Source organism: Rhodotorula graminis (assembly GCF_001329695.1).
Source record: "Rhodotorula graminis WP1 unplaced genomic scaffold RHOBAscaffold_5, whole genome shotgun sequence".
NCBI lineage: Eukaryota > Fungi > Basidiomycota > Microbotryomycetes > Sporidiobolales > Sporidiobolaceae > Rhodotorula > Rhodotorula graminis.
The window spans coordinates 396,844-411,217 of NW_017264932.1; the positions used below are offsets into that span (position 1 = coordinate 396,844).

General features: G+C 67.0%; 6 protein-coding genes across 6 annotated transcripts; 1 reads left to right on the plus strand and 5 right to left on the minus strand.

Annotated features, from left to right (window-relative positions):
- Positions 1-1,296: 1,296 nt before the first annotated feature.
- Positions 1,297-3,680, minus strand: RHOBADRAFT_52785 (uncharacterized protein; the record flags this gene model as incomplete). Its single annotated transcript, XM_018416505.1, has 10 exons — positions 1,297-1,534; positions 1,599-1,710; positions 1,779-1,887; positions 1,978-2,496; positions 2,587-2,653; positions 2,730-2,899; positions 2,962-3,036; positions 3,146-3,318; positions 3,396-3,445; positions 3,539-3,680. 10 exons carry the CDS (start codon positions 3,678-3,680, stop codon positions 1,419-1,421), a joined length of 1,533 nt encoding a protein of 510 aa, XP_018271805.1. The 3' UTR covers positions 1,297-1,418.
- An 886-nt stretch (positions 3,681-4,566) lies between these two features.
- On the minus strand, positions 4,567-5,426 carry RHOBADRAFT_66274 (uncharacterized protein; the record flags this gene model as incomplete). Its single annotated transcript, XM_018418920.2, has 3 exons — positions 4,567-4,758; positions 4,820-5,301; positions 5,382-5,426. Coding segments are annotated over 3 exons (719 nt in total), but the record flags the coding sequence as incomplete, so codon positions are not given.
- A 96-nt stretch (positions 5,427-5,522) lies between these two features.
- Positions 5,523-6,671, minus strand: RHOBADRAFT_52787 (uncharacterized protein; the record flags this gene model as incomplete). The annotated part of the gene is made up of 2 exons (XM_018416506.1): positions 5,523-6,323; positions 6,387-6,671. 2 exons carry the CDS (start codon positions 6,669-6,671, stop codon positions 5,619-5,621), a joined length of 990 nt encoding a protein of 329 aa, XP_018271807.1. The 3' UTR covers positions 5,523-5,618.
- A 237-nt stretch (positions 6,672-6,908) lies between these two features.
- On the minus strand, positions 6,909-7,575 carry RHOBADRAFT_64825 (uncharacterized protein). The gene is made up of 3 exons (XM_018418590.1): positions 7,298-7,575; positions 7,178-7,230; positions 6,909-7,074 (listed from the first exon to the last, which is right to left on the minus strand). Exons 1-3 carry the CDS (start codon positions 7,552-7,554, stop codon positions 7,040-7,042), a joined length of 345 nt encoding a protein of 114 aa, XP_018271808.1. The 5' UTR covers positions 7,555-7,575; the 3' UTR covers positions 6,909-7,039.
- A 195-nt stretch (positions 7,576-7,770) lies between these two features.
- RHOBADRAFT_31584 (uncharacterized protein) lies at positions 7,771-10,087 on the plus strand (the record flags this gene model as incomplete). Its single annotated transcript, XM_018412980.1, has 7 exons — positions 7,771-7,774; positions 7,926-8,010; positions 8,124-8,257; positions 8,335-8,420; positions 8,552-8,936; positions 9,039-9,823; positions 9,911-10,087. The coding sequence occupies 7 exons, from the start codon at positions 7,771-7,773 to the stop codon at positions 10,085-10,087; spliced, it is 1,656 nt and encodes a 551-aa protein (XP_018271809.1).
- Positions 10,088-10,634: 547 nt separating this feature from the next.
- On the minus strand, positions 10,635-13,418 carry RHOBADRAFT_48301 (uncharacterized protein; the record flags this gene model as incomplete). Its single annotated transcript, XM_018415120.1, has 7 exons — positions 10,635-10,798; positions 10,882-11,689; positions 11,760-11,835; positions 11,909-12,479; positions 12,551-12,869; positions 12,936-13,159; positions 13,368-13,418. The coding sequence occupies 7 exons, from the start codon at positions 13,416-13,418 to the stop codon at positions 10,718-10,720; spliced, it is 2,130 nt and encodes a 709-aa protein (XP_018271810.1). The 3' UTR covers positions 10,635-10,717.
- Positions 13,419-14,374: the final 956 nt, after the last annotated feature.

The window sequence follows — 14,374 nt, forward strand, 5'->3', positions numbered from 1 at the left end:
ACGCACTCAGGCCGGCGTCGCCGTCGAGCGAGCGCCACGCAGCGACCGAGAGGGTGAGCGTGTCGTTGAGGGTCGAGGCGTCGGCGACGAGCGCAGTGACCGTCTTGTTGTTGTCGCCCTTGACGACGACGAACGAGCCGCAGTACGGCGAGACGGCGTCGTACTTGGCGTAGAACTCGAGCGGGAGGCCGACGACGACGTCGGCGTCGGTCGAGTACGAGCCGCAAGCACCGGCACGGCCGTCCTGCGTGTACCAGTACGCCGTCTGGTTGACCTGGGTCGAGTTGGGGAGCGCGACCGACGACTCGACGACGGGAACCGGGGCGGCGGTGACGGCCGAGAGCGCGGCGAGGGCGAGCGAGACGGCGGCGAGCATGCTGGTAGGGAGTCGACGAGGGAGGTACAGAAGAAGGAGGGAGAGGTCTGCTCGCAGGAAGGGCGGCTTTTGAGCAGGCTCAGGTCGAGGGGAGCACCCTCAAGTGAGGGGGCCGTCTCACGCTCGACCGGGCACGGTCCTCCTCGGCGAGTCCACGAGGCGCTCGCACCCTGTTCTGTCGGACCCTCGCCCGGCATCCGCGCACTCGAGCAATTGTGCAAATCTGCGATCGACGGTCGCCACGAGCCGCGCCGCGGCCGAACCGACCTGCGTTGCGACGCCCTCTTTTTTCGCCCTGCCTTCGCGGGAAGCTCGCGCCCGGCTCGTCTCGTTGCCGGCTCCACAGCTCACGAGGAGAATCGGGGTGCAGACCGCTCGACAGCGCTCAGCCGGGCACGCGAGCTCACGCCCGCCTCGACTCGCCCGAGCTCGCTTCGCCGTGCGCGGGCCTCTCGTTTTTTTCGAGGGCGGTCGGCCCTCCTGCCACGGCTTCAGCTTGCCTGCTCGGCGCAGCCTCGCAAGCTCAAGCAGCTCGGGCACGCTCTGCTCGTCGGTGTCGCAAGCTTGGCCGCGCCGGGCGCGAAAGCGAGACCGCTCCCTCCTTTCGCGCGCTCAGCGTGGAGGTCAACTTGAGAAGGTCCGCTCGGACCACCCTGTCTTCCCCTGTTCGCCCGCGTGCTTCTTCTCGCGATATCTTGCTGTCGAGTTGGGCACTGCAACTGCGCAGGGAGCGTGGATACTGCGCGCCGCAGCCAGCTCGACGGCCGAGTCTCGGAGCTGAACCCTCGTTTGGCCAACACGCCGCAGAGAGAAGCGCCCGACCTGGCGAGCACTCGACGAGCGAGCCTGGCACGTTCGCTTTCTCGCGCTCGCAAAGGGACCGCTACGCAGTGTGGAGCTCGAGAAGCTCAAAGACGAGAGGAAGCAGCACGAGAGAAACTCGAGTCTGGGATGCACAGCTCTACAGATGTACGTGATGGTCCTTGGACGTGTAGGGGAACTCTAGCAGAGAGGAACGTTACCGCGCCGTCGAGCGTCGAGTCTAGGGCATCTCGACCTCGGTCATCTGGGGCGGCTCGACGTCGTCGGCGAGGACCTGGCCCTCGTGCTGCTCCATCGAGCGAGCGACGCGCGACTTGGCGCGCAGCTTGGGACCGACTGTACGTGTTGGAGATGTCAGTCGATGTCGTGCGGGAGAAGGGGAGAAAGAGGAGGGACGCACCGGCGATCAAGCCCCATGGAACGACGGCAAGAGCGAGCGCGATAAAGCCGACAAGCATCGACGCCCAGTCGAAGCCGAGCTTGTCGTACATGGTGACGCCGAAGAAGGGGAACTGCAGAGGCAGGTGAGGCGTCAGTGTGGGTGCGCAAGAGAGGAGGAAGAGAGGAACTCGGGACGCACGGTCGCGCCGAGGATGTTGCGAAGGAGCGACTGAGCGGCCTGTCCCGACGACGAGTAGCGGTCGTAGACGTCGCCGATGTAAAGGTATGTCGCGAGGTAGATCGAGTAGCTGTGTGAGAGGGACCGAGAGGGTCAGTATCGTTCTCGAGGAGAGGCCGACACGATGGGGCTGTGCGAGAGGGAGGAAAGAGGGACGCACATGCCGACATTCGTGAGGGTAACGAAGATGCAGGGCACGATCCAGTGGATCGACTCTCGGGCGGTCCAGGCAAAGCCGAACGCACCGCCGGCAAAGAGGAGCGCGCCGACCGCCGCCGAGTAGAGGCGGACCTCGGGCCTGGCCTTGCCGTGGCCGCGAACGACGGCCCGAGCGTACATCGGCTCCTGGACGGTAAGGTGAAGGCCGTACGAGATGAGGGCGCCGATGCAGCCGGTCATGAGGCACGTCGCGCCCTGGCCCTGCGAGAAGCCGTACGTCTCGCGCATGACGTGCACGACCGCGCCGATGTACAGGAAGACCATGCCCCAAGCGACGCCGACCCAGAGTGCGAGCGCCATGACGATCGGCTCGGTAAAAAGATAGAGGAGAGGGCGCGTCGACGAGATCTTGAGCGCCATCCACCAGCCCTCGAATTGCTCGGCGCCGTCGACGTAGTGGGGGCGGCCCGTCTCCTTCTCGAGCTGCTTGCAGCGCTTGCCGAGGATGACGTCGGCACGGCTAGAGGGAGAAATAGGTCAGTAACCCTCGACGAGAGAGGGGACGAGAGGGAGGGGACGAGAGGGAGGGGACGAGACGGAGGGGACGCACGGCTCAGGGAAGAAGAAGAGGCACAGGAAGAAGCACAGGCCGTTCGAGCACATCTGGATCCAGTAGACTGTCGACGACGAACGTCAATAAGGGAGTAAGAGGCCGCTCGAGGAGAGAAAGAGGGAGAGGAGGGAGGGACGCACCCCAGTGCCAGTTGAGCTTCTGCGCCGCCCAGTTCATCGCCGTCGGGCCAGTCGCGTTGGCGGTGAAGACGCAGAGGACGAAGATACCCATGGCCGGGCCGCGAATGCGCTTGGGCCAAAGGTCGGCGACGACGCCGGCGGCGACCGGACCCTCGACACTGGCGGCGACACTGCGGGACGTCGTCGTCAGGTTCTGGCCCTCGAACGAGAGGGAAAGAGGGTCGATGCGCACCCCTGGATGAGGCGGCAGAAGATGAGCGATTCGACGTTGGGCGCCAAGGCCTGGCCGAGGAAGAGGACGAGGATGCTGCGAGGGGCCCGAGCGCGCGACGGTCAGTGCCCGTCGCTCTTCCCGACGAGGTCCGGTGCCCTTCTGCGAGTTTGTGTAGGCTCGTAGACGGCGGGAGGGGACGCACATGAAGGTACAGATGCAGATCTGGGGGCGGCGACCGAACGTTTCCGAGACGGGCGCGAGCACGAGCGGGCCGATGCCGAGCATGGCGAGGTAGGTGAAGGACGACGCCTGGAACTCGTTGGCCGTGACGCCTGGATGGTCGGCGCGGAAACCGCCGCTGGCGGCGCCGTTGGCCTGCGGGAACGAGAGAAAGGTCAGCTTCCTCTTCCTGCCTCGCCCTCACGGTCCAGGCCGGTCAGGAGGGGACTCACCGACGCGTTAAAGGCCGAGCAGTAGGTCACCGCCATGGCGAGGCCGAGTGCTGCGCGAGGACGGCGAGGAAGAGGTAAGCGCGAGTGTCCCGGCTCGACTTGGGAAGGCCGCCAGAAGACGACGGGAGAGAGTGTGTGCGCACCTCGGTAGCGCTTGAGCCGGCTCCATCCCTCGGCTGGGTCCTCCGGGTCGTGCTTGGCGAAGCGCACGGGCACCGGCGCCTGCACCGACGTGTTGGCCTGCTCGAGCTTGGCCGAGTCGTGGTTCATGAGGTCCTTGTGCATCGACAGTCGTGGACGGGTCGAGTCGTCGAGAGGAGAGGGTGGACGGAGATGAGGGAAAGGAGCAGAGAGGCGTGGAGGGCCGGCGCGGGTAAAGTCGTGGAGGACCAAGTCGGGGTCGGGAGAAGGCGGGGGCGAGGGTTTAGGGCCTCGGGCGAGCTCGTTGCGTCCTTGTGCTGCTGTCGTTCCACCGTTGGTGCGAGAGGTGCAGAGAGGCGTGCGAGCGTGCTGAGAAGATCTTGGCGCCGTGCGTCGGGTGAAGCGAACGAGGCGGAGCGAGAATCGACAGGCGAAGCGCTCGAGCTGCTCCACCTGGCTGCTCATCGACAACCGCAGCCTAAAACGGGCTCTCGAGCCGCGAGTCTGGAGAAGCGGACGGCTGGCGGCCGAGATTGTGACAAGTCCGAGGCAAGGGCCGCAAGCTTTTCGCTCGCTGCCCGGCGCGGCGCCAGCCAGAGTGGAGGACCGCCGAGACAAGGGAGGCTGCAAGCTCCATCGCCTGCGAGCGCAGTGACGAGAGCGAGAGAGGGCGGACGCAGCGAGGCGCGCACAAGCAGTGAGGAGAAGGAGGGCAAGCTTGGATGCGGACCGCTCGCGCTCAGCGTCCGCCACGAGCGACCTCGAGCTTGGCGTTCGTGCGCGGACGATTTTGGAGCACCGCAAGTCCGCGTTGTAGCCCCGCACTCTCCCTTCGTCCTCGTCGAGCGTTCGAAGCGCGCTTGGGCCTCCTCTCGAATGAGCGCTCACGAGGCTGGCGAACCTCTCACGCCGAAGAAGAGAGAGAGAGACGAACGACAATGGCAATGCGAGCGAGACTGAAGTAAAGGCACAACATGGACGGCGGCGCACAGACCAGGACCGCTCGAGAGAACCCGCTCCTCCTCGACCTTCAACAATGCGCCTGCCCCGTCGCCTGCGTCCATGCTGCCCACCACGCCTCTGCGTCGTCGACCGTGAACCCGACCCGGCCGAGCCACCCGTCGGCGTCGACGACGACGGCCCTCTCTTTCCACCGCCCGTCCTTGACCCGCACCGCGTCCCTCGCCCAGATGACGCCCGTCGACCCGAGCCCGCTCACGACGACGCCTCGAGGCGCTCGAGGTTCGGGCGCGTGCTTGGTGCGCCGGCGAGGCGACGTCGACGACGGCGAGGAGGAGGGGAGGCCCGACGCGGCGAGTTTGACGAGCTGGGCCGGCGAGCAGAAGGCGCGCGCCGAGTGGATGCGCGCGAGCGGTATCCTGACTTCGCGGCGGAAGAGCAGGTGCCGCACGACGAGCGCTGTCGCCGTGAGGGTGACGAACTCGTCGTCGTACAGGACCTGCTGCGGCCCGCTCGGGGCCTGGTCGAGCGGGCGAGGCGCGTCGGGCGAGACGTGCTGCCACAGGCACGACGAGTCGGTGCGGGTGCGCACGCGCGACAAGGGCGAGCCGAGCGAGTACCGCGCCGCGAGAGCGGCGAGCTCGCGCTTGTGGTGGTGGTCGTCGCTGCCCTCGTCGCTCGTCGTGCGGTCCAACATGGCGGTCGTGCGGGTTCGGGTGCGGGACAGGGGCTCGCCCGAGGTGTGCGGCGAGGGCGTGGGCGTGCTTCGGGTCGTCGAGTGGCGCGTGATAGACAAGTCCAGTGGCTACGGGTGTGGGGCGCGGGGTGAGCGACGGTGGGGGAGGAAGAGGGAAGAGAAGGGGAGAGAGAGCGCGGTCGACGCACCCGGGTCAAGGCCATCTCCTCCAGAAGCTTGGAGAACAGTGGCCGGGACGAAGAAATCGAGCGGAAGAGAGCGAGAGCGCGAGCGGGACCCGGTCGTGCCGCCAAGGCAGGAAGGAGCGGGAAGCGCGAAGCGTGGATCTTCGTGCACGTGCCGATCCCCCGCCCGAGCCTCTCCTCCTCGACCTCGACGTCGACGACCGCGCACGCTCGAGTGGGGAGACTTGCACCCAAGTCGCCTCACGTGTACATGCTGCCCGCCTGCTCGCGCCGCTTGTCCCTCCTCTGCCGCTCGAGCCACTCGAAAGCGGTACCGCCCTGCCTCTCTGGACTCCACCAGTCCCACCCGAGCGCCGCCTTGACCTCGCGCAGTGCCGCGCTCGGCGCCGCCGCGGTCCTCCTCGGGCCGCCGAGCCCGACCAGCTCGCGGAAGAGGGCGCCCGGGTCGCTCAGGCTCGTCGGACCGCCGGCGTCGTACAGCGTCCCGGCGCTGCCAGACGTCATGCCGACGGGCGACGCGAGCGAGAAGGGCCCGTTGAGCGGTTGCGGCGGCGTCGTCGTCGGGAGGAGGAGGAGCGTCGACGACGTGGTCGAGGGCGAGAGGTGCGAGAGGGTGAGGAGGGACGAGCCGAGGCCGTGGTGCAGGTTCGGGGTCGTGAAGGGGGACAACGCGCCGGTCGAGCGCAGCTGAATGACGGCGGGAGAGGGCGACGGCGAGGCGAGGGACAGGATGGGCGCGCTCGAGGCGGACGAGGGGTCGACCCGCTTGACCGGCGGGATGTACGACGGGAGGTGGTACGACGAGACGATGGTGACGACTGTCGGCTGCAGGGCCTCGAGGAGGGTCGACGCGAGTGGGTGGAGCGAGGCGAGGGGGAGGGCGGTGGTGAGGAAGACGAGGGTAGGGCCGGGGGCCGCTGCGGCTGGAGGAACGACGTGGCCGACCTGTGACACTCAGGCAGTCAGCTCGTGCACCCCTGGCGAGCCCACAGAGAGAGTTGGGCGCACCTGCTCCCCCTCGACGAGCACCTTGATCGCCCGCGCCGCGTCATCGAGCTGCACCCCCTGCGCGAGCCGCTCGCCCGCCTCGCCGAGCAAAAAGACCGCCTCCTGACCCTTCTCGAGCCCCTGCCCACCACTCTCGAGCGACACGGCGGCGTCGGGCGCGAGCTGCTTGGCGGCGGCGGTGGTCGAGTGGGGAGGGCGCTCGTCGTCGTCCCAGTCCGACTCTGAGTCGGACTCGAGCGCGTAGGCGGGCGCAGCGGCGAGGTGGGCGTTCTGCTCGTAGTCCATGGCGGGGATGGCGAGGTGAAAGTGGGGGAGAGAGCGAGAGCCGGCCGACTCGCTCGCGGCAGAGGCTCACGGCGACTCGTCCTCGCGTCCGTCGCTGGTCTGTGGCTCGCGGTTCTCTTCCCGAGCTTGCAGCAGTTTCTCGGCCGGGCGCGCAAAGCTCACAGTGAGGCGTGCGAGCCAGACTCGGTCCTCTCGCGCTCTCGCGCAGCTCTCGCTCTCGCTCGGGTGCTCGTCAGGGAATGGTACGGCCTTGAGATTGCGATACAGCGCACGAGGTGCGCGCTCGGGTATGCGGGTACAACGAGGAAAGGGGAGCCATGCGAGGGGCGCGAGGTGGAACGACGGGGAGGAGGAGCGGCGAGGTGGATCTACCGCTTCTTCATCGAGGCGCGGCGACCCTGGCCTGCGTGATGAGTGCTGGTCAGCTGCTGGTCGCCCTTCATCGACGCAGACGGCCGCTTGGGAGCGGCGCGAGTGCGAGGGAGGGGAGAGCGAGTCGGACGCACCCTTCTTGGGCTTGACCTTGCCGCGCTTGCGCAGCGTCTCGATGTCGAGTAGCCTGCAGGGAGGGAACGAGCTTGTCAGTCAGGCTGCACCGTGGCGCACAGTGCGAGAGGGAGACGGACCGAGTCTCCTCGACGAGGTCGCGCAGCTCGAGTCCCGGGATGGCGTTGTTGAGGCCACGGAAGCTGCTGAAGCGGTCGCCGTAGTACCGGAGCATGGCGGGACCCCTGAGGCGCGCCTTGAGGACCTTTGAGCCGGTGCGGAGCGAGTTGGGGTTGTAGACGGTGCCGAGGAGGTCGCAGCGGAGCTTTGCGAGCTGCTGGAGGCGCTGTGCTGCGGGTGCGGCGTGCTGAGCCCACCTGGTCAAGGTTGGGAGCATGGTCGGAGTGTGGTCTGCCTCGTGGGAGGCGAGAGAGGGGGACTTGGCGGTGGCAGCGATTCGGCGAGAGCACGGCTCCGTCGCTCGCTTGCTTGATCCTCCCCCGCTTGCTCGCGTCGCGCAGCTACCGTGTGAGCCCGCACACGCTCGACACACAGCCCAACTCGCACCTTCGCCGAGCCGGCCTCTCGCCTCGAGCCCTCCAGCACCGTCACCATGTGTGCGTCCTCGTCCCTTCCCCCTCGTCTCCGTCTCGCTCCGTCCGCCCTAGTCCCGCTTCCTGCGGGGTCTATCGCCCGCCGCCGACGTCGACTCGCGTCGTTCGAACCCTGCAACTGACTCTGTCCCTTCGAACCGTCCCTACCCTGCAGGCGGCGTCCTCGCAATCCTCCTCGCTTCGCAGAACAACGTCGCGCCCGAGCTTGCAGAAGGCCTCCAGCTCCTCCAGCACCGCGGGTCCGTCCCTCTTCCGTCGAGCTCTCCGCGCGTCCCCGACAACGACGACCCGAGTCAAGAGCGCGCGAGCTGACCAACTTGCCCCCCACCCGCACCTCGGTTCCCCTCGGCAGCCAGGATGCCTGCGGCGTCGTCACGTGCGGGCCCAAGGGCCGCTTCTACCAGTGCAAGGGCAACGGCATGGTTCGCGACCTCCTCGACGCCAAGTCGCTCAGCCAGCTCATCGGCGGCATGGGCGTCGGCCACGGTCCGTCCCCTCTCTCTCGCTTGACTCGCTTGACTCGTCGCGCCCGGGACTCACTCTCGCTCTCTCGTCTCTCGCAGCTCGGTACCCGACTGCTGGTTCGTCGGCACAGTCCGAGGCGCAGCCGTTCTACGTCAACTCGCCGTACGGCATCGTCTTCGCGCACGTGAGTCGGCAACCTTCTCAACTCGAGCGAGGCCGCCGCACCGCTCCCTGCGTGTCTCGCGGCCTCCCTAGACACGCACGAGTGCCGAACCCTCGATCCTGACGACCCTCGGACCCCGTGCGCGCCCGCAGAACGGCAACTTGACCAACACCGACCACCTGCGCTACTACCTCGACCACTACGCCCACCGCCATATCAACACGTCGTCCGACTCTGAGCTCCTCCTCAACCTCCTCGCCGACGCGCTCCAGAAGACGGGCAAGTTCCGCATCGACGGCGACGACATCTTCCGCGCCGTGCGCGAGGTCATGCAGACGACGTCGGGCGCGTACGCGTGCACGGCCATGATTGCCGGCTACGGCATCTTTGGCTTCCGCGACCCGCACGGCATCCGGCCCATGGGCTGGGCGAGGCGCAGGAGCGAGACGGTCGACGGCGGGTGGGACTACATGATGGCGTCCGAGAGCGTCGTGTGCGACGCGCTCGGCTTCCAGGACTGGACCGACGTCAAGCCCGGTGAGCACTCTCTTTCCCTCTCTCTCTCGCGATGTGTGTCTGTCGAGGCGCCGGGACGAGGCGCGGGACGAGAGCTGACTTTGGCGCTTCTTGCGCTCGCAGGCGAGGCCATCATCATCACTCGCGAAGGACTCGTGACTCGTCAATGTGTCCCGGAGCGTACCATCGCTCCGGACATGTTCGAGTTCGTGTACTTCGCGAGGCCCGACTCGGTCCTCGACGGCATCTCGGTCTACCGCTCGCGCATGGCCATGGGCGACGCCCTCGCCGAGAACGCGCGCAAGAAGCTCGCCGCCGAGGGCATCAAGGTCGACGTCGTCATCCCGGTCCCGGACACGAGCCGCGTCGCCGCCCTCCAGCTCGCGCAGAACCTGGGCGTGCCGTACCGGGAAGGGTTTGTCAAGAACCGGTACGTCGGGCGCACGTTCATCATGCCCGGGCAGGAGCTGCGCCGCAAGAACGTGCGCCGCAAGCTCAACGCCATGGCGCTCGAGTTTGCCGACAAGACGGTCCTGATCGTCGACGACTCGATCGTGCGCGGCACGACGTCCAAGGAGATCATCCAGATGGCGCGCGACGCCGGCGCCCGCAAGGTCATCATGGCCTCGTGTGCCCCGCCCATCCGCCACCCGGCCGTCTACGGCATTGATATGCCGAGTCGCAAAGAGCTCGTCGCACATGGTCGCACCGAGGACGAGATCTCGCAGTACATCGGCGCCGACCTCACCATCTTCCAGACCCTGCCCGACTTGGTCCAGTCGTGCGCCCAGTTCAACCCCGACATCCAGGAGTTTGACTGCTCGGTCTTTACCGGCGAGTACGTCACTGGCGGCGTCACCGAGGAGTACCTCGCCCACATCGAGGGCCTCCGGGCCGACAACGCAAAGGTCAAGGCGGCAAAGTCGGGCGCCGGCCCTGCCCTCGTCGACGTGTCGCCCCCCGCCGCCGCCTCCTCCTCCTCGCCGTCGTCGAAGCAGCAGCACAACGGCGGCCACATGCAGCCCGTCCTCGAGACCCAGCCGCTCGACGACGTGACCGGCGGCGGCGAGGTCGCAGGCGGCGGCGACGTGAGCCAGGTCGTCGGCCTCTCGAACGAGTCGCTCCAGGAGCACGAGCTCCCGAGCCTCGTCGTCGGCCTCTCGAACGAGTAGGCTTGGGCGTCGTCGTCGTCGTCGGTCGTCGGTCGTCGGTCGTCGGTCGTCGTCGGGTTTCTCGCGGGTCCTTCTCAGTCTCTCTTCCTTCTATGCGCTCTCTCCTCCCTCTTTGCCTTCGTCCCTTCCGTCCGCGCTGTAGTGCCCGCCCCTGTCATCTTTACCTGCAACACACACACCGTCGCACGCACTCCTCGAGCTTCTTTGAGAGCGGCACAGCGACGACGAGCGAGTTCTTCCGACGACGCGAGAGCGTCCCTTCCTCGAGCGAGAGCTTATGCGCTCGCTACCGAGAGCGGCGGGCGGCAGCTTGCTCGACCTCGCCTCGAGCGCTCAGGCCGGCTCGGCGCCTTGCCGAAGCCTCCTCTCTCTGCTCGCTCCGTGGCTCTCCTGCTGCGGCATGGCTGCCATTCGAGCGCCTGTGCCGCACGCTCTTATCAAATGGTGTCACGCTCGAAGCAGCGTGCGCTTGCCGAGACCTCACAAGGGCCACGCAAGAGCTTGCGAGCGCGCTCGAGCCCTCTCCTCTCGCGAGTTCCTTTCGCGCGAGCCGAGAGCGAGGTACTGCGTTACAGTCACAGTCACAGACACACTATCGTACAGACAGAGAGATCCCGCTGCCGCTCCCCCTCAGACATCCGTGAACGTGAGCGTCGTCCTCGCCTCGTCGACGATCCAGACGGCGAGCTCCTCGTACGCCGAGATGGCGTCCTGTTGCGCAGGAGAGAGGAAGTCAGTGACGTGGCTCACCGTCGAGACAGAGAGAGATAGAGAGAGAGAGACTAGGGACGCACGTCGAGCTCCTCCTGGGTAAAGCCCTGCGCGAACGCGCGCTCGCGCACCTCGGCCATGCTCTGGACCGGGTTGAAGCGCTCGGCGTCGTCGCCCTCGTCGACAAACTCGTCGTCGTCCTCGTCGACGTCCATGCGGCCCGCGCCGCTCCTCGCCATGCCCTTGATGAGCTCGTACACGCGCGAGCGCGACGTGCGGTCGTCGGCCTGGTCGCGGTGCTCGTGGTCGTGCAGGCTCGACTTGGACGCCTCCATGAGCCGCAGCGCCTCCTTGACGTCGTCCTCGTCGACCTCGGGCGAGAAGCGCAACCGAGCGCAGGCCTGGGCGACGCGCAGGACGCCGAGGAGGGTGCGGGCCGACGTGTAGGTGAAGAACTGCTGGCGGTCGTCGTCCTGCTTCTGGCGCCGGCGCAGCCCGACGTACTCGTTGACGACCTTGTCGGCGACGTGCTTGGGCACGACAGGGCGGACCTGCCGGGCGAGGGCGATGTAGTGCCGCAGGACGGTCGGCGACACGGGCTCGAGCGCGAGAGGGGGCGCCTCGCGGTGCATGTGGACGTAGGCGACGTGCTGTGCGAGGCGCTCGTCGTCGTCGCGCGAGGGCGTGTCGAGGATGAGGAAGAGGAGGTCGAAACGGGACAAGAGGGCGGCGGGGAGGTTGATGTTGTCGACGGGCGAGATCTTGGGGTTGTACCGGCCGTACAGCGGGTTGGCGGCGGCGAGGATCGACGTGCGGGCGTTGAGCGTCGTCGTGATGCCCGCCTTGGAGATCGAGATCGTCTGCTGCTCCATGACCTCGTGGATGGCCGTCCTGCGAGCGAGGCGAGCGGGTGAGCAACAGTGCCGGCGAGAGGGCAAAGAGAGGACGACGCAGGACGCACCTGTCCGACTCGTCCATTTTGTCAAACTCGTCGATGCAGCAGATGCCGTTGTCGGCGAGGACGAGCGCACCTCCCTCTGGGGACGACGGCGACGAAAGGTCAGGGCCGCACTTCTCGGGAAGGACAAAAGAGGGAACGCGAGGACGAACCGAGGACAAACTCGTCGGTGACGGGGTCACGCAGGACGGCAGCCGTGAGACCGACGCCGGACGAACCGCGACCGGTCGTGTAGACGCCGCGAGGCGCGACCTTGGCGATGTACTTGAGCAGCTGCGACTTGGCGACACCGGGATCGCCCATGAGGCAGATGTTGATGTCGCCGCGGATCTTCATGCCGTCGCCGACCGACTTGGTGACGCCGCCGACGAGGAGGAGCAACAGGGCGCGCTTGACGTCCTCGTGGCCAAAGATCTCGGGCGCGATGCTCGACGCGAGGCGCGAGAACAGGCCGGGCACCGACTTGAGCTCCTCGATCTCGCGCGTGATCTCGGGCGTGAGCTGCATCGACTCGTACTGCTTCTTGAGCTGCTGGACGTGGTGCGCCTCGAGGTACGAGTCGGTGAGGAGGCCCATGCGCAGCGCCTTGAGGCCCTCGTACGGGATCGGGAGGAAGATGCCGCCGACGTTGATGACGTCGCCCGGCGAGACGGAGCGCGTCTGGTTGCCGTACAGGTGGATGACCATGGTCCGAGGGATGTGGCCGACGGGAACTTGATCCGCCTGCGAGATCGACTGGGTCAGTCACCGGCTCTACTCTCTGCGAGAGAGAGAGAGAGAGAGGCGGGACGCACCATTTCCTGAATGCGGCACTCCTGGAACGGCGTGAACTTGGACGCGCGCGTCTGCATGTAGAGCTGGCCCCGGCTCTGGTTCTGCTCGCACACCTCGCTGATGCAGGCGTCGAGCGGCGTGACCTTGCGGCCCTGCACGTCCTGGAAGATCTCGGCGCCGCACGAGTCGCACGTGTAGGCGTTGACCTGGAGGAGCGGCTTGACCTCGGACACGCGCGTGACGATGCCGCGCACCGTGATGAGCTTGCCGAGGTGGGCGCCGCGAACTTGGCGAACGGCGAGGACGGGCTCATTGGCGAGAGGGCGGAAGTACAGGTTGCTGCGGGAGAGGACTGAGTCAGTAAGGGCGACGAGCGGCAGGAGGAGGAGAGGGCGCGAGACGCACTAGCGGCGCAACAGCTGCGGCGGGAACACGGCTTGGCCGGCCTCCTCGTTCTGCGCGTTCTTGTTGTTGCGGTGGTACTGCATGACGTCGAGGATGTCCGACTTGGGGCCGATGTCGACCGTCTTGGGCGGCATCACCTCGTCGATGGCGCGGCTGAAGAGCTTGACGTAGCGCTGCGTGTTGCGCTCGATCTGCCCGACAAGCGCACGTCCCGCCTCGCCCTCCTGTGTGTGGGGGAGAGGGTGAGCACCGCCGCGTGTACGAAGAGCAGGCTGGGACAAGAGAGGACGGGTGCGCACCTGCTTGAGGTCCTCGAGGTCGATGACTATCCGCTCGTCGTCGCGGTTCGACACTCGTTGCTGTTGCGGTGGGACCAGGAGGAGTCAGTAGGGCTGGGCGAGGGGCAGCACGGGTGAGAGAGAAGGGACGCACGAGCTGGTCCAGGTACTTGGTCCTCGGCTCCGCATCCGCCTCGTCTGCCATCTCGTCCTGGTCGATGTTGTCGTCCTCGGCGACTGCTCGCCGCTTGCCCGGACGCGTGCGGAACTTGGTCAAGAAGGTCTTGATCTGCTCGAGGTCCTCATCGCTGCGCGGAGAGGGGCGGGGCGGGGGGAGAGAAGTCAGCGACGGCGGCAGGGAGGGGTGTGACTGGTGCACTCACTAGTCGAGGCCGAGGTTGATGGTCGGGAGGGCGGCCATGGTGCAACTGTAGAGCGCTGGGCGCACGCGATGGGTGGTGTCGAGGAGGCGAAGTGCTGATCACGCCGAGGCGAGCGGGCGGAGAGTCGGGCACGGGGCGAGGAGCGAGGCCGCGCAGATGTAGGTGCTTGGTCGGTGCAAGCAAGTCTCGAGTGCAGCTGGTGCGACGTCGGCGAGCGAGAGGTGGGTTTGAGGAGGAGGAGGGCGAGCACGTCGCGCCGAGACGCGTCCTCGAGCGCACCGCGGGCGAGCGAACGAGACCACACCAAGCAGCTTGACGAGCTCACTGTTGCTCTCTTCAGCTGCTCTTCAGCAACTATTTGGCCAACGCTCGTCCAGGTCTGAGGTCGTCTCGGCGATTTCGCACGACGCGCTCGAGCGCACTCGCAGGCGTGACCTGCCTCCTCGCACAGCGCTCGTGCTTCGTGGGCTTGCGGCCACTCTTGAGCAGAAGGAGCTGAGCACGCTAGCGAGAGGCGGAAAGCGAGAAGAGAGCGGCTGGCCCGACTCGCTGCAGTTTGAGAAGGTCGCTCGACTGTGCACGCGCCTCTCGCAGCCTCTCCTCGTCGCGCACGATCCGCGAAACCGGGCTTGTCATTGCTCGAGACGAGTACAGGAGGGAAGGGGTACGGTGGTGGGACAGGGAAGGAACAGGGGAAAAGCGGCGTACGACGAGAAGAAGGGGGCGCGAGGAGCACGACGAGCTCGCCAGCCGCCTGAAGCTGTACAACCTGGAGAGA